The sequence below is a fragment of the Leguminivora glycinivorella genome, chromosome Z, assembly GCF_023078275.1.
Source record: "Leguminivora glycinivorella isolate SPB_JAAS2020 chromosome Z, LegGlyc_1.1, whole genome shotgun sequence".
Taxonomy (NCBI): domain Eukaryota; kingdom Metazoa; phylum Arthropoda; class Insecta; order Lepidoptera; family Tortricidae; genus Leguminivora; species Leguminivora glycinivorella.
Genome location: NC_062998.1, coordinates 18513542 through 18536143, shown reverse-complemented (window position 1 = coordinate 18536143; position 22602 = coordinate 18513542). Strand labels below are relative to the sequence as shown.

Sequence of the window (22602 nt, the reverse complement as noted above, 5' to 3'; positions counted from 1 at the left end):
CGCGCGATGACAAACAGATAATATTATGGAATAACGAGGGATGACTATGCTGTTATGTTTCATTTTGTGGGTCTGGGGTATTCGGTTAGACTAGGTACAGAATTTAAACGCACACATTTTTCATTGTAGTACTTAGTTAGCTGTGGCTTCGATTGACCTTCTTTAGAAAAACATCTGCGCGTGACGCCTTGGCACTTTCTTACGACTTTTCCAGTTAACACTTGAAAATTTCCAAAAATATATTGTTGCTTACTCTACTGTCGCCAGTTTAGAGGAAAGTGTTTCGATGTGAGCCTTAAACGCCGCGGCTTCTTCCTTCAGCCGCTCCTCCTGGCTGTGATCTACTGTCTGGTTCTGGCGCAGCACAGCTTGAGCTCTAACCTGGGTCAACAATTTAATTTTGTACATTAGCAAGACCATTGTATACTCCGCTGGCATAATTATGTGCCCGCGGTTCAGACTGCAATGTTCCCATAAAATCGAAAAAATAATAGGATTACGTTCTAAATTAATTTATTTAACGTTACAGAAAAATGTCTTACCTTATAACTAGCATGTTCAGTTTTTAAGTCCTCCAACTCAATTTTCGTGATATTCAATTGGTCATTCAGTTCAGCGCACTTGAACTCGATTCGTTTCATTTTGTTATTCAATTCCGCCTTGTCTTGCCCGAGACTGATGATAATCTTTTCTTTCTCACTCAGTAAAGAAGTAGTCTCAAGGCTGGATTCTTCATTTTTCCGCTTCTCATCTTCGACTTCTTGCTCTAGTTTTGAAATGATGTTCTTTTTTGCTTGAATGACTTCATTCTTTTCTTTTAACTCGTCGATAGCATTCTGCAACTCCTCTCGGAGCAACCGGTTCTGTGTTTCCTCAGCTTTTATTTGTTCTTCTAACAAATTAATCTGTACTTTCATAGAAGCGATAGTCCCTTCTTGCGTATCGATTGTAGACTCCATCTGAATATAAGAAAATAAGGGAAATAAGACGGACTCAATTAGAAATAAGAATTGGCATGAAAATATCCATCCACAATAAACCCTGAAAGCATTTGAAGAAACAAGTTAATACATTACCTGGACTATTTTTTTCTTGTTTTCCTGCATCTTTGAGGTTAGGTCCTTCATAGATTTCTCGTAATCTTCCATTTCTAAGCTGAGAACATCTTTTTTCTTAACATCGCGACGAGCTTTGTCTAGGCTTTCCTTTGTAGATTTGTGAGCCTCTATTTCAGCTTCTAACCTCTGGTTTACACTTGCAAGTTCTCCTAAAACCAATAAAGAGTCAAAATTTATTTGATCTGCATTAGCAAATCGTAACTACGGATATTATTAATAATAACACCATCAATAGGGAAATACCGACATACGAGATCCGAAAACCATGAACACGTAACCGCTTTAAACGCATCACAAGTTTACATCCAGTTGCGTTAATAATAATATTGTATAATAAATATTACCTTTAAGTAGTTGTAATTCACTAGCAGATGATTCCATAGACTGAACAGAGAGAGTGAGGCTTTGCACTTTATTCTCGAGTTCCGATACAAGAGCCTGATTTTTTTGTTCCTGCTGCGCCTGCTTTGCGTGTCCGTGATCGACCTCATCACTTGAGGCTACCACGGTTTTGGAAGTCTCATCGAGCAACTTAATAAGTTTCTCTTTTTCTTTTTCTGCACTTTGCAATTGCATCATGGTCTCATTCAATTTCTTTTTTAGTTTTAAAGCAAAAATTCGAAGTTTCGTGTACCTGTAATTAATTTTCGTTAGTATGAATTTGTTAACCATTAAACTAAATTATAATAATAAACTAGTACATAATGCTTCTTTAATCTTACTTTTCCTCAAAAGTTTCGTCTAAGTCGCGCATTCGTGAATACTCTTCCGCTTTAGATATCGTTGAAGTAGACATATCTTCGTTACTTATGTCTGCAGCTAAAACATAAATACCATAGTGATTACAGTAAAATAATTAAAAAAAAAAGGATAACAATAAAAAGAAATATTAACATGCTTATATTCACCCGAACAAGATTGTTGTCTAAGTTTTTCTATTTCTTCTCTTAAAGCCAAAATAATCGCTTCTTTTTCAGCCAAGTTCTTTATTGCAGATTCTCTGTCAGACAATAACTTCTGGCTTATGTCATTCTCTTCTGTGGTTTTCTGTTTTGCATTACTTAATTCATGTTCTAGCGCTTCTATTGATTTACGAAGTTCTTCTTTTTCCTTATTAGACATATCCCTGTCTTTTTCTAATGTATCTATTAATCTCTCCATTTCACCAATAGCTTTTTGTAATTTAGATATACTCTCTCCACGTTCTTTAATTACTTGATTGATTTCTTTCATTTCGTTTAGTAATTCAGCGTTTTCCGTTTTATAACTTGAAAGTTTTAATTTTGTATCTTCATTTTCACCGACTAAACTATCAAACTCTTTGAGTTTCGAACGCGATTCCTTAACTTCGGCTATAAGTGTAGCGTTTTCCTGTTTGTAGGCCGCCAATTTTGTTTCCAACTTCACAATATCGGCTTGCAATGATACATTTAATTCAGACATATTGTCAGTCTCATCCTTCGGCTGTTCCAGAGATAATTTCAGAGTTTCAACTTCTTCCTTTAGTAACCCATTTATGTCGACTATACTTTCATACTCTTGTTTCAATAAATCATGCTGCTCTTGAAGAGTTGCCACTTGACATTTTAACACACTAACTTGCCCATCTTTTTCAGATTTTGCGCGTTCGTGTAAAATTTCGTTCTCTTTCTTTAATTCATTGACTTTTAAGTTCAAATTATGTATGTCATTTTGCATCTTTTGAACTTGATTGGTCAGGATATTATTTTTCCCTTCTAATTCCAGAGACATATCTCTAGCATTAAGTTTTTCTTTGACTAGAGTAGATTTTTCGCTTTCCAAAGCTCTTATTTGCAACTCCAAATGTTCTATTACTTCATTATTGGTATTTTGTTTTTGTAACTGGTCTATAAGTTCCGCATTCTTAGTTTCTTTTTTCTCCAATTCTGTATTCCTAAATAATAAAGCTTCATATTTTTCTCCTAGTTTTTCCAGTTCATGTTTTATGTTATCACTATCTTGAATGCTATCTTCAAGAGCTTGCAAGTGTTTTGTTAGATCATTATTATTTTGTTCCAAGTCACCTTTTTGTTTTTGTAAATGGATGTTTTGGTTTCTTAAAGATTGGACTTCATCTTTTAAATTAGATATCGTAGAATTACAGTCTGTTACATTTGTCTGTTGTTTTAATTGCTCCTCTAATAGGGCTAACTTATTTTTTAAACTATTATTTTCTTCATTAAGCTTTTTTAACTGGCCATCTAAAACGACGGAAGCAGCGATAATGTCATTTTGCCATTTAGGAATGTTCTCAGAATACTCTTTCACAGTTTTTGATAGTATAAATCTCGAATTTTTGAGTTGATTTATACAAGCAGCACATTTAGAAAATTTTTCCCTGTAACTTTTTAACTTAATGCTAGATTTTTCTTGGATATTTTTTTCATTCTCATATAGTTGTGTTAACTCTTTTATCTTATTTTCATATTCAATTGTTTTATTCTTACCTTCATCAGTATTTTCTGATGATTTCAGTTTACTTTCAAGATCAGCAATTTTCTCATTAAGTTCTTTAAATGTTGCTTCATATTCATTTTCTGTAATGGAAAATGTATAAATATTATTCTTTGCAGAATTTTAACTCTAGTTCAGATGCGCAAAAGAACACCTTTCATTTAGGTGCAATACACTATAAAATTAAGGACCACTATTAAAGGGCCTGGCCGGACTGCCATGGTAAAATCGCCCCTGGCTAAATATGAAATATTGATATGCAGGATTATTCGTATTGTTACTACATGTACTACTACTGGATATTATGCCTCAAACTGTTTCCGTTTACGAAAAAAATTAAAAAAAAGAAATTTTGTTTTTTATTTTTTTCTTTAAAACCGCGTATCCGATTGAGTTGTTCTTTGGATATTTTATAGATATATTAGGGATACATCAATAAAAAAAAAAATTAACTTCCTGACTTTTTGTTAAGTACATTTTTTTTTAATTTATGTTTTAAATATTTTTTTTTTACCACATACGAGTTAGCGACACCTACTATATTTTTATATAATAATCGCCATTTTATACTCTATTACATATATTTTTATCAAAAATATTAGTTTGGATCAACAATGTCAAAATAAGTTATTTATATATTACTAGTTTTACCCTTTAGTACGTTGCTCCTGGAAAGTGATGTATGAAAATTTTGGCATAATTAATGGAAGATTTTTTTAAATTGGGATATGTAGATTATAGGCCGAAGTTATTTTTCATCAACCCTCCCCACCCCTCCCCCTCTGCGTCACCCCTCTACCCCCCTTAAAGAGCCGAAAATGCGGTTTTCTCGATTTCTGACAAAACCGATGAAGATACAGAAAAAGCGTGTAGGAATGAAGTAATCCTTAATGAATTTACTACAAATCTCTTATAAACATTTTAGTGCTAGCACTTATAGTTTTCGCGCAATCCGTCACGAAAGTTGCTCCTTTCTGCAATTTTCTTTAATGAATGATAAGTTTTCTCCTTAAATGCTTACGAAATCGTCGGTTTGATAGTACAAAAATATTATAAACTCAGAATGAATTTCAGGGGAAAAAAATCACTACCATGGGCGGGACTTGAACTCACGGCCTCTAGATTGATAGATATGATAGATAAATGACGCTAGGGGTACCACTGATTCATATAGTAGAAAGCTGAAAGATTCGCTAGAAACTAGGGATGAGCTTTTGGTGGCTCAGTTGGTAGAGCCCTCGAGTTTCTATCCGGAAGCCGTGAGTTCAAGTCCCAACCATGGTAGTGATTTATCCCCTTAATTTTATTATAGTCATGAGTTTACAATATTTTAGTCGTATCAAACAAATTTCGTAAGCATTTTGGGACAACACTTTAATATTCTTTAAAGAAAATTGCAGAAAGGAGCAACTTTCGTGACGGATTGCGCGAAAACTATAAGTGCTAGCACTAAAGTGTTTATGAGAAATTTGTAGTAAATTTATTAAGGATTACTTCGTTCCTACACGCTTTTTCTGTATCTTCATCGGTTTTGTCAGAAATCGAGAAAAATCGCATATTCGGCTCTTTAAGGGGGGGTAGAGGGGTGACGCAGAGGGGGAGGAGTGGGAGGGTTGATGAAAAATAACTTCGGCCTATAATCTACATATCCCAATTAAAAAAAAATCTTCCATTAATTATGCCAAAATTTTCATACATCACTTTCCAGGAGCAACGTACTAAAGGGTAATACTAGTAATATATAAATAACTTATTTTGACATTGTTGATCCAAACTAATAATTTTGATAAAAATATATGTAATAGAGTATAAAATGGCGATTATTATATAAAAATATAGTAGGTGTCGCTAACTCGTATGTGGTAAAAAAAAATATTTAAAAGATAAAATAAAAAAAAAATGTACTTAACAAAAAGTCAGGTTTTTTTTTTATTGATGTATCCATCAGGTGAGATTTTAGTCAAATGCTTTACCGGTTTCCAATAAATAAATAAAAAAGTGGGAGACATATTATTTAAGGCAGTCCGGGCACGCCTCCGTGCCATAATCAAATTAGGGATAATGCATAGTTTGGGATGCAACAGATGGGGGACAGAGATAAGACAAATTGCTACTATATCTAACTATATGTTCAATGATTTTATGACTTTCCCGCTTTATTATTGATTTGACTAACTTTTAAAATTTATTAGGAATATATGGCAAATAAGAGATGCATAATAATGGCAATAAGTTAATATGTATGATTTGTTTAGTTACAATCTGCAATCTATGGATTGTTGATTACTTTATCATAGACAGTTTCTTATTTACCTGACTGGAGTTTTTCTTCTAACACCTTTAACTGTTCTCTTTGCTGGAGTCCAATATTATTGAACTCTTCTATTCTTGCTTCTAACTCAGATAGCTGGTTAAGAAGTTGCTCATTTTCCTCCACAAGTCTGGTATTTTGTCGTTTTAAAGATATATTTTCACTGTCTAGGTCAGATAACTTGACTAGGGTTTCTGCATATTTCTTTTCTTTTATGATCAACTCTGCTTTGTGAATTTTTAGTTCTTCCTCAGACTTTATACACTGTTGATTTAAACCTTTCAATTTATTTTGAGCAGACTCAAGGTCTGTTATGTAGTTGAGTTTCTGATCAGTAAGAGAATTTGCAAGTTCTTCAAGGGTGTGAATTTTCTCCTCATATTTTTTCTTTGAGTTTTCATATTCCACTTCTTTTACTTTATATTGGTCTATTTGAGTTTGAAGCTCTGTAATGTTTATACATGTATTTGTATAGATCCAAATTTGAATTTTAATATTTACTTATTTGAATTATCAAAACATAATATTGTGTCTTAATCTAGTACAGTTTCCTGCAAAACTGTATAAACAGTTTGCAGGTGCAAGTCTCTTATATTACTTACTTAATCTAATATTGCAGGACCTATTATTACAAAATAAATGTAAGTAGAATATATGTAACATTGTGTACATACACTTATGTACACAAGATCATTTTTTTTAAATGGTACAAATTATAAGAATTTAACATACTTGAAATGGTCTATCTATTTAACCTTCAATCAATTTCACCCTTTGTACCCTTCTTTAGAAATGAATGAAGTCATGAAATATTTGTATTTAACTCAAAATAAACTTTTCATATTATTAAAGCTTTCAGTAAAAAGTGAACACTCTTTCGTAGTAAGGAGAAAACTATTTATAGATAAACACATCTTCACCTATATGTCACCTATGTGTAATGAAAGACAAACCAATAAAAAGGTTTATCATGAGTAGGTTTTCTGCAACTTTTGAAACAATTATGTGATGTCTTTAACCTTTTATTTATAATACATACCTTGCTTTGAATGCCTTGCTTTTTGAGCTATTAGAAGCAAGCTTTTACATTTTGTTACCAGTTCCTCTTTAGAGAGTTCATCTAATGAATTTTTCTTAGAAACATCTTGCTGCATCTGAAAAATGTAGAAATTCTGCAATGATTGGTCCTGTTTTACAGAACAAGAACATAATTTTAAATATATATTTTTTTAATGTTTTGTAATATGTACCCATATAATATTTGCATTTTTGTTATAATGTCACCTTCACTGTGGCAGTCAGATCAGTGTTAACAAACTGTGGGTCGCAAACCTCTTGGAGGCTGGCTGCCTAGCCATTACCAGTTGTAAAGCTATACAGACAATGAGGGTCACACAGTAAAAAAAATGTGTACTAAGATGGTTGCATCAAGAAAAAGATATAATAACACTGCTATAAAGTAGTTTTGACGTTTATTGGTAACAGGCTTTAATTACATGTATAGTATAATTATTATTTACTGTGAAGCATCTAGAATAATATCATAAACATTATAATTATGCATAAGATAGCTACTGTACTCGATAAATATTTTTATACATAGTTCGCACACATATTATACTCACTCCAACATACTGTAAATACAAGGTTAGTTACTATTACTAAATAATAGAAGATAAAATAAATTATTCGTGGCAATTGGTGGTTGGTAAATACAGACATCAAACATTTCAATTACCTTAGATTCCGGGTTGTCCATATTTTTTATAATGATTTTGATTTATTTATTTCGATTCATAATCGAGGTATACTTAGTTAAATAACAATTATAATAAATATAAATAGAATACGAATAAGCCAAATTTACAGGAAACTATGACAATATCACGAAATGACGGATGAGGATGACGGAACTCACGATACGTCAGACGTCAGACCAGACGTCTTCATGAACATAGACTAGAAACTACCGTCCTATAATGCCTAGTACACATAGTAGCAAAATGGGTCCACACTTGGTCCGAGGTCCACCCACACCAAAGAATATAATACTCACAGCTAGGAGGTCCACACTCACACCAAATTGCCAACGCCCACAGCAACGGGCCCAAACAAGAGTAGTTGTCCTTGTCACAAAATATCAGCTGTTTACGAGTTGTTTACAATATTTGAAATATGTAATATAATATGAAAGACATTCTTGCTAAGACCCAATATCAGCTCTCTAAAGTAGCTTGCTGCCGGATGGATCTCATAAGCGCCATCCACAATCTGAAACCGCTATTGTCTGTAGAGTCCAGAAATACATTTTGTAAAATTTAAAAAAGTTACGATATTGTCTATGATAACTAGTGCTGTCCACCCTTCGGGGATGAGTCATAATAAATTCTGACTTGTATTTTGTATTTATATGAGCAACGTGTGGTTAAAGATCAAGAGGAAGAAAAATAAAACGTATTTTGTGCCAGCGCAAAAATATTGACTTGGCATATTTGGCATTTTATGAGTGCAACAGGTCGAGAAGGAAATTGTACATTATTAATATTATAATATTTATGCGAACAATAGGAAAATCGTAATAACATGTAACATCATTCTTGTCAGTTCTAATTTAAAAAAGGGGTCGATCTATATCTTAAAATACACATCTAACTTTTTTTTTACTTAATAACAACTCTTGTTGGCTTACAGGTGATCCCAAAATGCTTACAAGATAGTGCTTATTCTAAAAATTAACAATGTCACGTAAAGTTAATTAATACAATTATTATAAATACTAGATTGGATGCACTAAATCAAGTCAAGTTAGGCTTCCCACAGACAGTCTTAAAAATTCATAATCTTAAAAAAAACTTGTATGCAATCTGACAGTTCAAACTGACACTGACAAGACACTGACAGATTTGAACTGTCAGATTGCATACAAGTTTTTTTTAAGATTATGAATTTTTAAGACTGTCTGTGGGAAGCCTTACATTTGAATAAATTTAATGATCATTTACAATTTAATGAGATAAAGATTTATACAATAACAATAAAAATATATTACTCCAAATGTTGAATGTCGACTAAAACGTTTGATTTTTATTGTAAGATTGTCATGTTATCAGCAGTTATACAAGATCCACGAAAGGAACTCATTTAAGTTACATTTGAATAAATTTAATGATCATTTACAATTTAATGAGATAAAGATTTATACAATAACAATAAAAATATATTACTCCAAATGTTGAATGTCGACTAAAACGTTTGATTTTTATTGTAAGATTGTCATGTTATCAGCAGTTATACAAGATCCACGAAAGGAACTCATTTAGTACTCTAAAGGCTCGAGACGTAAGTGCGTTGCATGCTTGCCGGGTTTAAGTTTTACCAGCGGAAATGGCAAAAAGATTACGCGTTCGTCTCCCCTTGCGTCCTACCGCGTTAGTGAAGTTGTCTGAAACAAACAAACTTACCCTCCTAAAGGCAACCGGATCGTCTACCCTGTGGTGCAAGAGCAAGCAATAGTGGCGCAGTATCGCAGTCTTCCGGCGTAGGTATCTCGAGGATATCCAAACCAACCATACCATTTACTCCACACAGAGATAGATATAGAGTTGGATAGTATTCGTAGTACCAGTGAATTTGCATTGGATTTTCTCTATCATCAACACGTATTTTTTCTCGCATGGATCCCACAGCCACCAAGCAAATTGCTTTTGACATATAATTGGGCAATTTTCTCGTCGCGAAATTGTACGACTTGTATTTATTCAAGAACGATATACATCCACAAGAATGGTTAACTTGAAAGTTAAAATCTGAAAAGGTAATTAAAAAAAAGTTTCCTGTAATATTTAGCATAAAACCAATGTTTTTGGTAAACTTTGGAGATAAAGTGTGGGGGGGGGGGATAGTTTTGTAAAGTACAATTTGAGCTCTTTCTAACGTTACCCCACTTGACTTAGTACTAGAGTTGTGCCTGCTTGTTCACTGAAAAGATAGCTCCCAACTAGTACGATCTCCGAAGCATACTAGTTCGTTCTTTTAGGACATTGAAGGACAGTAGTACACCGAGAGAGCGAAAGACAAATTGTGCATATGACGTACAGTAACGCTCGCTCGTACCAACCGAGAGCTGATCGGCCGTTTTCGCGCGCACTCGGTCGGATCGCACGGATCGCTTTGCTGTCATTGTCACTCCTCGGCTCTTCGCTCCTTTCGCTCCCATTCTGTTGCGCGTGTGTGAGTGTACTAAATGTACTAGAGAGCAGAATCATTTGGGAGTAGTTCGGTCTAGTATAGTGCAGGGAATCGTGTCTTTTGTACTATTACTATTAGTACATGTCCTACACAAGCCTACTTAGTACCTAACTTGACATTTAAGCTAGGAACACACTACGCGGACGTCCGTCGTGAATCAACCGCGGACGGGAATCTGGACAATGGAAATACACATAACCGTGCAAACTATCGGTCGACGGACGCGGACGTAGCCTTGAGCGCACGGACGTCCGATCGAAATCTGGCTCTCTGGATGTTTTGTTCCGTGCACACTGATAGGTCGCGGTCGCGGTCGTTTTACGACGGACGTCCGCGTAGTATGTTCCTAGCTTTAAGCTAGGAACACACTACGCGGACGTCCGTCGTGAATCGACCGCGGACGGGAATCTGGACAATGGAAATACACATAACCGTGCAAACTATCGGTCGACGGACGCGGACGTGGCCTTGAGCGCACGGACGTCCGATCGAAATCTGGCTCTCTGGATGTTTTGTTCCGTGCACACTGATAGGTCGCGGTCGCGGTCGTTTTACGACGGACGTCCGCGTAGTATGTTCCTAGCTTTACACTTTGCCCCTCTTTCATTTTAGTTATTTTCTATAATTAATATTAATAAATTAGAAAAAAATATACCAGGAATTTATAGAGGATAACAATGTTCAAGCAGTGAATAATAAATTTATTTATTTTATACACTGGTGGTTACATCACTAGCGTAAAAGAAAGAAAATGTGTGATGGTCTTGGAATTGAAAGTAATGGCGGCTTCTCCAGTCATTGCTGCCTTAGTTCTAACTATTGAAATAAGCCTACATTCATATTATAGATGGTTTCGCTGAATTATAGATTATCTTTGTCTTTAATATTTTAGTGTCGTGATTACTTGAAATGTGACTTCGGTCTGTCTCCGAGTATTTATTTATCCAGATACATTTCCAGGTACGTGAAATGAAATGTCTTCCAGGCATTATAAGAGATCATTAATTTTGTCGGTAATGTCTTGGGCGCCTATATTAGTAAATTATTGATGTGATTAGAATTCATCGATTATGGGGCAAAACTGGCAAATATTGGAAACAATAACAAATATCTAGTCAACTTGCTGTAATGTCCTGGTACAGTCTGCTTTCAATTTACTATCTGTCCAAACATGAATATGAGCAGTTACAACGCCTAAATAGATTTACACTTCACCAAAGTATGAAAATGGTCTCGTTTGTGGTAACTCTGCTAGCGAATTATTAATATTCTTATCCATATGAACCACATCTAAAAGTAGTCACCAGATTGAATTAATCAGAACTAGATATGGTACAAGTGTCGGTCTTGTAAAGGGCAAAATTTCATTTGTTATTATTGTGCTCAGAAGTGGGCACTTTTATAGATTATTGTTGAAAGAGTAATTTTATCTAATTAGGACTGTTTTTTCTTTATTTGCACCTTTAAGCTAATTATTAAATATAAATGTAACCTACTTCTTTCCTATTTTAACAAGTAATCAAGTGATCATAATATAAATAAATAAAATAGGTACTATATTTACTGAGCAAAACAAATATAGAAACATTTTGAATGTTATATCAACTTGACACATAAGGTACCCACTTTAAATATTTTTAAAACTAATATATTTAACATATGAATACCAATCCACTAGCATTCCATGGTAGCATCTCAATTGGCCTGCAAATTCATAAATTATAATAATCCTTTGGTGACTTTTTTGTGTCCAATATAAACTTTCAAACAGTTGGGATGCCTTGTTCACTGAACATCGATAATATGTGCCGAGTTATAAGTGAACAGAAACAAACTGTCCTTTAAGTAAAAGGAGCTATAACAGGTAATTTGTTTCTAGATATGAAATGACATTTTATTTGAAAATGTCACATATTTGTTCTTTTTTATTTTTTAACAGCTTTTTATAGATCTTTGTTCTTTAAAAATAGTTTACTGAAAAAACATAAGCATGAGATAAAAATATAATATAACAATGATATATGTATACATATAAGGATGTGCTGTGCCTATCCCATTTGGAACGAAGGTGTGATTTTATGTATGTATGTTTAGGGATGAAAGATTGCACATAGTTGTATCCTACTGTCTTAAGTCATTCGTTTTGTGGACCAATAATCACCTAAATTGCTATGTTATCCTTTTAGTGTCATACTAAATTTGAAAGAGATTATCAATGTGTGGTTGCCATGTGTCATACTTATGCAGTACAGAATGTTAACACACTATAAGTTATCAATCATCAGGTCAATAATTATAATTGTGAAAGGTTTTGTTGCACAAATATGCTAATATATCTTTTCTCCTTTTTTAAATGCTATTTGATTTGAAATATATGCAACTTGAAAGTACCTATGTCTAGTTATAAAGAGATTTATGTACCATAGTATCGCCTTTTTGTCCCCCATGTTTACATATCAATATACAGAAATTTATTTTTGGACACAGCTAGCAAATTATTTTATCATAATATGTTTACAGATTTATAAAATGCGATGCGAAGTTGTTATTTGAAAGCCATGTAAGAAAATTATTTTGCTGCCTATTTAGAAACCCATAGTCTCTAAAAATATATTTCTGATCACATATCAAGACACAAATGTTAAATAAACTTTTATAAAAATCACCTCAAATTTTAAATTAATTATCATATAATAAATCTTCCTAATTGTTACTATGTGAAAAATGCTTTTTTGATGTTTAAGATGCCATTATAGAGCATAGTAAATTTATGGACTCAGGACAGTGGATAAAGGTTGCTGTACTGCACTGATCAACTTTATTATATGAGAAATTGTATCTAGGACTCTGTTAACTAATGTGGAGCAGTTGTTATGAGCTTATGGGTGGTTGGTGAGATTGGACTTAAGTGAATCCCTTGCAATGCTACTACCAATTTATTATCTGCATAGCCATGTAATACCTACTCTAATTGAAAAAGTGATTCATATGATATATTATGCAAAGCGACTTTAAAAATATTATTATGATTTCCTAATATAATATTTCTATAAGTAATGTTTAGGATAAAATAATTTTCCACAAAAAGGAATCTTTTTTTTTTTACTTTTTTAATATACTGTTTCCTATTACCTAATCTATCTCAAGCACTGATGTGCCGACCGAAACTTTCCAAAATTCTGAGATTTTCACATAGGAAAACTTCGGAAACTTTCTATACTTTGTATGGGCAATTGTATGGATAGAAACTTTCCATTTCATAAGTTTAAATCCCCTCTAATTTTCGTGAATTTTTCAAGAAATTTAAGCTTTTTTTGGTAAGTTTCCGCAACTTGCGCATCACTAATCTCAAGGCACTTTTATTTAGGCTTTAGCAAATTTGGTAAAGTTAATAATAGTGATGTAATTACATCAAAAGATATTGAAGTAGTATTTCACGTGATTTTTAAATCGGTTTTCAAACAGTCATAGTTTTACCTTCATGTTTGTATAACTGTTGTAACTCTGGTATACAGGGGTTACAATAAACTAAGGAATTGGTTGTATATAAAATATGTTAAGGTTGCCACATTTTTTTTTATTGTTCAAGCGTCAATCAATTCCCTCCTGTTTCAAACTCCAGTATTCGAAAACGACAAAATGAAGAAAAATATGTTTGTTTATTTTTTGATACAATATTACATTCGTAGAACGGCAAAGTGGAGTAGCATGTCGAGTGACGAAGACAAGCCGCCGGCGCCGCCCGTGCGCCTCACCAGCAACCGCGCCACCGACCGCGTCGACTCCGCCCCCTCCGTCGACATGAGGCCTCTACCCAAAGGCATGTATCTACTCATATTTGTGCCACAATTACTCCTAGCTTGTTTTAAGGGTCTCCACAATAAGAGCGAAAACGCTGTCGTTAGGCATTTGCTCTTGCAGCATGGTCAATAGCTGGGTTCACACTGGCCGCACGCCTCGCGAGGAATACATCCGTGCTCATGCGCGCACGTTTGCCTCGCCCGAGCAAATTTTCTCGGCAAGCTCGTCAGCTGTGGCTCGGTCAGCTGTTCAAAATAGTTCTGCACATATTTATTTCTGTGGCACGAATCGTGTTCGTGGTTTTCGCATTATCTTTTGAATAAGGATTAAAAAAAAGTAAATCATTCGCGATTCTCGGCAATAAATGTGTCACTTAGTTTCAAACTTGGGTAAATCCATTTGCTTTATCTGATTCTGCTAATATAATCTGAAAGATAATTATCTTTCAGATTATATTAGCAGAATCAGATAACCTAATAGCAGAATGGATTTACGCAAGTTTGAAGTTAAGTAGTACGTAGTCATTGTAGTCAGGATGCTTGCTGTCTCAAGACAATCTTTATGATATATGTATTCCACTTATTAATATTTTTAAAACTAACGGGACGTAATCACGTAACACTTAAGTTTATATTCTCGACGTTGCGAACGTAACGTCTCGTTAGCGGACACGGGCAGACTGATGAGAAATTGTATCAACATCTTCTAGCTGTGCGAGGTTTGCGAACTACCCGCAGTCCCGCACTTTATCTTGATTATTCAATATTCAGTTTTACGCTAGGGTATATTAGGGTTGTCACTTCGTCTACATGGGTGCACAGAATATCAGATGGTTTGCCTCTAGGTGTTTTATTATGCTTACAAAGAAGAAATCTGTTCCTCATTCTGGTTGTTCACAGTACTTTTCTATGTAGTAGAAATGTTGTAGTTCATTCAGTGCTTTGGTCCTGAGGTCCTGGCAAGTGACAATGACAACCCACAAAAATATTAGAATTCACTTACAAAGATTTCACCAGGAAAAGAATCTTCTTTAATGTACAGAAGGACTGCTAACTAATAAAGACTGTATCATTAAGTAAAAGGCCAAAAAAAACCTGGTCTAAATGTTGACACGTGCCTAATTTTATATTATTATGTTCCGAGAGCATGATCTGAAGGTATTGGTAAGCAGTAAGCACCATCTGATGTAAGGTCTGATTTTATTTTTCATTTTTGGGAGTTTATGGTATGGTGCTTTCATTAAGGTCTAGCAAATAAATTTCGGACAACCCCTATCTGGCTTAATTTGAGAATATTCCAATGAATCTTTGTACGATTTAAACAAACAAAGGTTAATATACTGCCAAAAATGTTCCTTAAGAGTCCTCTTCATGGTTGTACATTTGAGCACTTGCAGAATAAATGCGGTGAATTTATATAATAAAAAAAGACGGCATTTTGGGGCAATGTTTAGGATTGTCGTTATTTTTTTATGCGAGCAGGACGAGAGAAACAGATAAAAGAATTAGCCATAGGCCAAAGTCTAATAGACATTCATGGTGTTTGAGCAATCCCTAAACCAGATCGATATAAACACTGTCATGATAGATATATTCGACATCAAAGTCGGAGTTAGCGTAGGCACCATGCCACATTCTTTAAATGGCCACCATACACAGATCCTAAACTTTATTTTTAACAAATAACAGTGGCTAGACATGTCCAGATATCCTGCTTAATGGATCATATGTAGTTAAGGCACACCTCGGACACTGGCGATCAAATATATGAAAGAGGCGCGTTCCTAGCACACAGTCTAAGCTCGTGTAGGTGAACGAGTACTATGCTTGTATGAGTGACATATGACAGGTCGACTGTTCGCGTTTTTGACAGGCGGTAACTGTGAGGTAACCGAGAGGGGTTGGGCGGCACTTTCAGCGGGGAGCGGGAGTGGCCATACTGTACGATAGTACTCTTTATTATACTGTGGTTAAGGTTCGCACGGTCGCACCGTACAATATTTTTTCGCAATCGTATCGTCTTGTACGCAATTTGTGAATCTTCCAGTAGCATTTGTCCGAAATCGTAATTGGTACTCGGGAGGATTGTCAATGAATATTTCTGAATGCGTACCTTATTTTGGTACTTATTAAGCCTATGTTTTGTTATAAGAAAAATAAATACGGCTACTCAAAGTTGTCAGTCTTTACATAGAACATTAGCCTATAGTGTTGGAGACTGATGTCCGTACTTATGTGGCCACTTGGTATGTAATGACGTATCTTCCATTGTTTTAGAACCGGATGACGGCGGTGACAGGAAAAAGAAAACATTGAAGGCAAAAATTAAGGGATCTAAAAGCACCGCACACAATGACAACAAGCCAAACATTAGTTATCCAACCAATTTCGAGCACACGGTCCACGTCGGGTTTGATGCGGTCACGGGAGAATTTACGGTAAGCATGTATTTCAATTAACCTTTTCAATCTAATATAATATATGGCTCAAGATATACAAATACACGATATGTCAGGACAAAGAAAAATAAGTAATGTGCGAGTTAAAATTGTCTACCAACTCTAGTTTTTAACATGGTTGATGTTCCAAACTGAACTGTCAACCTTAAGCTTTTGTAATAGAAAGATAGATTATACAAACGAGTTTAGGGCCAAGTTGCATCAACCACATTTGACAGACACATCATCGTCACGCAGCAGATGTCTATGGAACTGCCCACACAATAAAATTTAACTAACGCTTTAACGATGACAGACGGTTTGATGCAACCGGCCCTTAATGATAAAAACTTGCTGTAATGGTTAAATTAGGTTATATGAAGCTATTGAAGAATGACACTATTACATTACAGGCTTAGAACCTTATCTTGAGTATATAGTTTTAAAGCAGTCTAGCTTGTCATTTTAAACTATTGACATTGTAGCTATTTTTATATTGAAAACAGAGCTTACTGCTAATCCTTCAATTAATTTAGCATTTTTGTAACTACCTAAACCCTACAATAATTTCAAAAAATCATTGGCATTTCCAATGTCTTGACTTGACCGTTCAAATGAGGATGCTAGCTGACATTTTATACTAGCTTTTGCCTGCGGCTTCGCTCGCGTTAAATTCGAATATAACCAAATTCTCCATACAAACTTCTATCCCCCATTTTAGGGAAGCGGGGGGTTGGAAAGAGACAAAAAGTAGCCTATGTCACTCTCCATCCCTTCAACTATCTCTACTTCAAGAATCACGTCAATTAGTAGCTCCGTTTCGCCGTGAAAGAGGGACAAACAAACAAACACACACACTTTCCTATTTATAATATTAGTAAGGATTCTGTCAAATCACATTCATTTTACTACGAAGGGATCGTAATATATATCATTATTTCATAAAAGTGCTTTGTTGTACGACTTGACTTTTTTACTGAAGACCCGTACAAAAACCATGGCAACAATGCTTTGACTATAACTCATTTCCCATAAAAATTGGAAGATGATTTGATTGGATTATAGACTATTTTGTTAGAAGTGCTGTTATTCTATTTTGTGCCTTTTGTTTTTTTTGCTTTGCACTATTTCAAACGGTAACATAAAGAAATATGTGGAGCTATAAGAAAAATTCTACCATATTTTTGTTACCAGCAATATTTATATTGTATGTGTATTTTATTAAATTGATCCTCCAAAAGGTTTAAGATCTTTGAGCAAAGTCGATATTTGCGTATTACATTTAGCTTAAAAAATGTGACGATGATGAGACATCGGATTCCGTGGGGCGAAACTTCTTGACAGCTAGGGACTTCCTATATCGATAAACTCATTTATCGATACTAGTTCTAAATACTAGTGATCACACAAAGGTTTGCTTATAAAATATTTTTTTATTAACCACCGACGTAGACAATATGCCACCGACGTAGTATAAAAAAACATTATATAATAAAATAAGAACTCAGTTTTCTTCTTCTTTTTTGAAAACGTTTTTAAAAGTTTACTCGTCACAATTTATTTCGACGCTATTTACTTTAGACGCTATGTATGAATTTCATACTGGTCTTCAGAACAATAGTTACAAAAAACACACACAATGTTGGGGGCGGTCACTAGTATATAGAACTAGTATCGATAAATGAGTTTATCGATATAGGAAGTCCCTAGCTGTCAAGAAGTTTCACCCCACGGAATCCGATGTCTGAACTGATAAGTGATAACGCAATTCACATTGGTTAAAGATCTTGTACATGTGGAATACCACCGCATATCTAAACACAAGATTAATTAGCTTTGCCTTACGCATACAAAATGGACACTATGAAACACATAGATTTGAATAGTATGAAACATGGATTAAAACATCATAACTAGCCGGGTCCACACAGAGCGAGGGGCACATCACGAGGCAATGTGCTCTTTCAGCAAACGTCCAATATAGACGAGCCTCGGCAATGACGATCCGGCCGAGCAAAACGCGCGCAGTGACTCGGCCGAGGCACGTCTCTACATACCACGTTCTGTGTGGGCCCGGATATTCGGTATTAGATTTATTTAAACTCAATTGCACATTAAAAACTAAAACAGGTGGACTTAATGGCTTTAGGCACTCTCTACCAGTTAACCATGGGGCGAAACAAAATATTCGAATTTGACTAATGCAGGGAGTAGTGAAGTATCATACTTTCTAGCGGTGACATGGTATCGTATGGAATCCAACCTCACATCAAAAAATATACGAGAATTGTACTAGATTGTACGCTAATTAAAAAAATGTACTACACGTATTTATAAGAAAACGATGATCAAAATATGTCTCCGCTAGGAAGCATACTTTCTTGGCTCTCGTCAAAATTTCGTGTGGCAAAATAATAGCAGTCAATAAGAAAATGAAAAGTAAGAGAAAACCATAATTTAAAATCAATTAATTTGGAATTTCCTTTATTGTTTTACTTAATTACTTAACATTGATTAAAATTAGAGTCTAACTTTATTTAATCAATATCGTAAGTAAAAAAAAACCGGCCAAGAGCGTGTCGGGCCACGCTCAGTGTAGGGTTCCGTAGTTTTCCGTATTTTTCTCAAAAACTACTGAACCTATCAAGTTCAAAACAATTTTCCTAGAAAGTCTTTATAAAGTTTTACTTTTGTGATTTTTTTCATATTTTTTAAACATATGGTTCAAAAGTTAGAGGGGGGGGGGACGCACTTTTTTTTCCTTTAGGAGCGATTATTTCCGAAAATATTAATATTATCAAAAAACGATCTTAGTAAACCCTTATTCATTTTTAAATACCTATCCAACAATATATCACACGTTGGGGTTGGAATGAAAAAAAATATCAGCCCCCACTTTACATGTAGGGGGGGGTACCCTAATAAAACATTTTTTTCCAATTTTTATTTTTGCACTTTGTTGGCGTGATTGATATACATATGGGTACCAAATTTCAGCTTTCTAGTGCTAACGGTTACTGAGATTATCCGCGGACGGACGGACGGACGGACGGACGGACGGACAGACAGACATGGCGAAACTATAAGGGTTCCTAGTTGACTACGGAACCCTAAAAAAGTGGTCGTGAAAACTGTATTTTTACCCCCTGTCTGGGATCGTTTTAAAAATGATATAGCCAATGGAAAGTATACACTTGTATACTACTTGTATATTGTTTTACATCTACACCCATCTCATCCAGAAATAATGTTATTTTTATGCTCCATACAAACTTCCACCCCCCATTCTAGGGAAGTGGGGACTTAGAAAGAGACAAAAAGTAGCCTATCTCCACTTATAAAATCGCGTCAATACATCACTCCGTTTCGCCGTGAAAGACGGACAAACAAACAGACACACACATTTTCCCATTTATAATATTAGTATGGATGAATCGAATTTTGGATGAATGTTACAAATTTTTCTTAAATATTATTGTAACTAAAAAGAAGTGCTCATGAAAAACTGTATTTTTACCCTCTGAGAGAAATTGAAGTTGACTAAAGCTGCGCATATCAAATAGGATTACGAAATAGTAAATTATTCTTATACTTATTATCAACTTAACGTTTGAAAACTAACAAAGTGATGGACGCGGGACTGCTTCGTCCACAATCCTATTTAGTCAGTTCGTCACCCTCTAAACATCATTACTCATTATTCCCAAATAGTTTATCGATTCTGATTCGTTGACATTCCCACATCGTCATTTTCCTATCTTGTCGACATTCCCATGTGGTTCATATAGTGCTACTCGTCTACATTCTTATATAAGTATGTACTCGTATGGTCCGCATTTTTGGGACCAGTGGAGCACATTAGCTCATAAATCTCATAATGAGAATGTGAATGATCTGGGACTGTGGTCAAAATAGTAATGTGGGAAGTGGGAGTTAAGAAGTTACGATTTAAGAATTGTCGGCATGTTAACGTCATGAACGAATGATGAAATCTTCGAAATGGGATATTAGATGTAACGATCCAATTAGTGTAGTATTATAATGATTCTGCATGCAGTAACTGCTAAGGGCCTTCCTTTCCATACCCCTTAATTTAGTCAATCGTAGACAAAATAATTTGATAAACATGAAAAAATAATAACGATACTACAACAAAATTTAAAATGTTATTTTTTTATATAGTCAAACGAAATTTAATTAATAAACCGACATAATATTTAAAAAATATTACAGTAAATTATTGGGCTATGATACTTAACAGTATTTACGTACCTACTAAACGTACGAACGTTACGTACTAATTCATAGTAAACACTGAACAGTAATCAGTAATACTTAATAGTAATTATTTCTTATTCTAAAATCAAATAATAAACAAAAAACTCTTTGAACATTTGTTATTTGTTTCCGTACAAATATATTAGTTAGTCCTAGCACCGTAATGGATTTGAGTGATATGGAACGTCCGAACAAAATGACTCGTTTTCATTGCTGTAATCGTAAAATAACATATGCATTGAATTCTAAATGCTATTTGAAAATCTGAGGAGAAATTAAGAAGAATTATTTAGATAGAATCCTATATATTCTTTTAGATTAGGTACCTACACAGTTTAGAAACGTATGCACTTTAGATATTTATTTATCACATAAACTAAACTTTGGATGGAGTGCCATGATTATCGCTTTTGTTTCAAGCTGCCTATAACAGTAAGTAATAGCATATTGTGTTAGCATTCTAGTAGTATATAGTATATGCATTACATTTCTTTGTTTTCTCGTTTCCATTTAAATGTATCAGCAAACAGCCTTTCAAATAAAAACTGTCGTTTAGCCGTATTCCAAAAATTGCACAGTGTGATACTACAGAACATCATCATTCACTTGCTCTTTTCCCATTATTTGGGGTCGGCGCAGCAAATCTTCTTCTTCTATTCCTCTCTGTCAGACCCGTAATTTCCATATTAATACCTTTCACTGTCATGTCATTCTTCACACAGTCCATCCATCTTTGCTTAGGCATTCCCCTTACCAAAGGGTAAAGACCATTGTATCCAATCACCTTCATATTTACCACTCGTTCTATAACATTCCTTTCATCCCTCCACAGAACCCTAGCCAATATTACTTCCAAATTAAAATGTTTATTTTTTATTATACTGATTAGTTACTTCCACTCACAGAACTTAATTTAGATAGAAGAAACAAATTCATATATTGTATAGGGGCCGAGCGTGTCAAATTTGGACTGAAGTTGATTCTTGCCTGTAATTTTAAATATGTCTCAGGCTCTTGATTGTTCATAATTTTTGTGTTGTTGCAATTTAATATCACGTAACGAGGCATTTTTTATGTTTTGGTTGACTTCAACTTACAAAAATTGACGCCCGAAAGCTGCAAGCTGCGAGTAAAGACGGACAACTCAGTGGATTTCACTGAGTTCATTTGACACGCTAAGTAGATACGTTTGCTTGATCTATGGTATATATGACATCTGTGCTTCCACTAATATGAATATGAGTTATAGGTTGTATATGATGTGCATCAGTATATTATATACAGTAGAGTTGTTTGGTGGTTATTACTTATTTATTATTAGCAGGGACCGGGCAACCACATTCCTCGATAAAAGCCCTTCAATGTTTAATCTGTACTTAAAGCTAAACATTTAACACAAAATAATCAACTTAATTTTGGTTGGATTAACTATGTATTCCCAAAGGTATTTTTGGTCTATTGTCTTATTTATAACATAGAATCACTTTTCAATCTATATCATAAATTCATAATAATACAATTATAGAATAAAACGATCGGGCCGTCAAAACAGCGTTCTTGGGTCGACCAGCTGGTGGCCGTCCGGCGCCGGCGGGTCGAACTAGGTATCGCTGGGAGGACAGTGCGGCGGCGGATCTGCGTCAGTTTCAAGTCAGTGACTGGCAAGAGGCTGCGCAGAATCGGGACAGGTGGTGATCTCTCGTTTCGGGAGCCAAGATTCACTTTGGATCATTGAGCCAAAATAGTTAGTAAATCATTTAGCAAGTAAATGAGTATTATGAGTGGACGGAGATATTATCTTAGTGCTGCTGCTGGGCTTTTGATATTTGACAGGTAGCCCACAATAATTTAAATAGCAATAATATTGTCACTATTATATTTGCCTTCATTGTTATAGGTAGTTGTGTAGTATCACACTCTGCATTTATATTTCT

At 34.6% G+C, this 22602-nt stretch overlaps 2 protein-coding genes across 3 annotated transcripts in view; one reads left to right on the top strand and one right to left on the bottom strand.

Moving 5' to 3' along the window:
- The window catches only part of LOC125240999 (GRIP and coiled-coil domain-containing protein 2-like), a 30353-nt gene extending 22382 nt beyond the window's left edge, over positions 1-7971 (bottom strand). Inside the window, exons 1-9 of one of the 2 annotated variants that reach the window (XM_048149255.1) lie at positions 7961-7971; positions 6944-7058; positions 5907-6350; positions 2027-3676; positions 1841-1937; positions 1463-1752; positions 1077-1267; positions 543-959; positions 254-381 (exon numbers count right to left, since the gene is read on the bottom strand). In XM_048149255.1, coding sequence (XP_048005212.1) covers positions 254-381; positions 543-959; positions 1077-1267; positions 1463-1752; positions 1841-1937; positions 2027-3676; positions 5907-6350; positions 6944-7058 — 3332 coding nt within the window. In that variant the 5' untranslated portion in view covers positions 7961-7971. Of the gene's footprint in view, positions 1-253; positions 382-542; positions 960-1076; positions 1268-1462; positions 1753-1840; positions 1938-2026; positions 3677-5906; positions 6351-6943; positions 7059-7642; positions 7829-7960 lie in introns of those variants that run through there. The other variant, XM_048149254.1, reaches the window with a different exon arrangement.
- Positions 7972-10943: 2972 nt separating this feature from the next.
- Positions 10944-22602, top strand: part of LOC125241291 (serine/threonine-protein kinase Pak) — a 28318-nt gene continuing 16659 nt past the window's right edge. Inside the window, exons 1-3 of the mRNA XM_048149692.1 lie at positions 10944-11112; positions 13842-13972; positions 16230-16390. Of these exons, the coding sequence (XP_048005649.1) occupies positions 13861-13972; positions 16230-16390 (273 nt within the window). The 5' untranslated portion in view covers positions 10944-11112; positions 13842-13860. The remainder of the gene's footprint in view (positions 11113-13841; positions 13973-16229; positions 16391-22602) is intronic.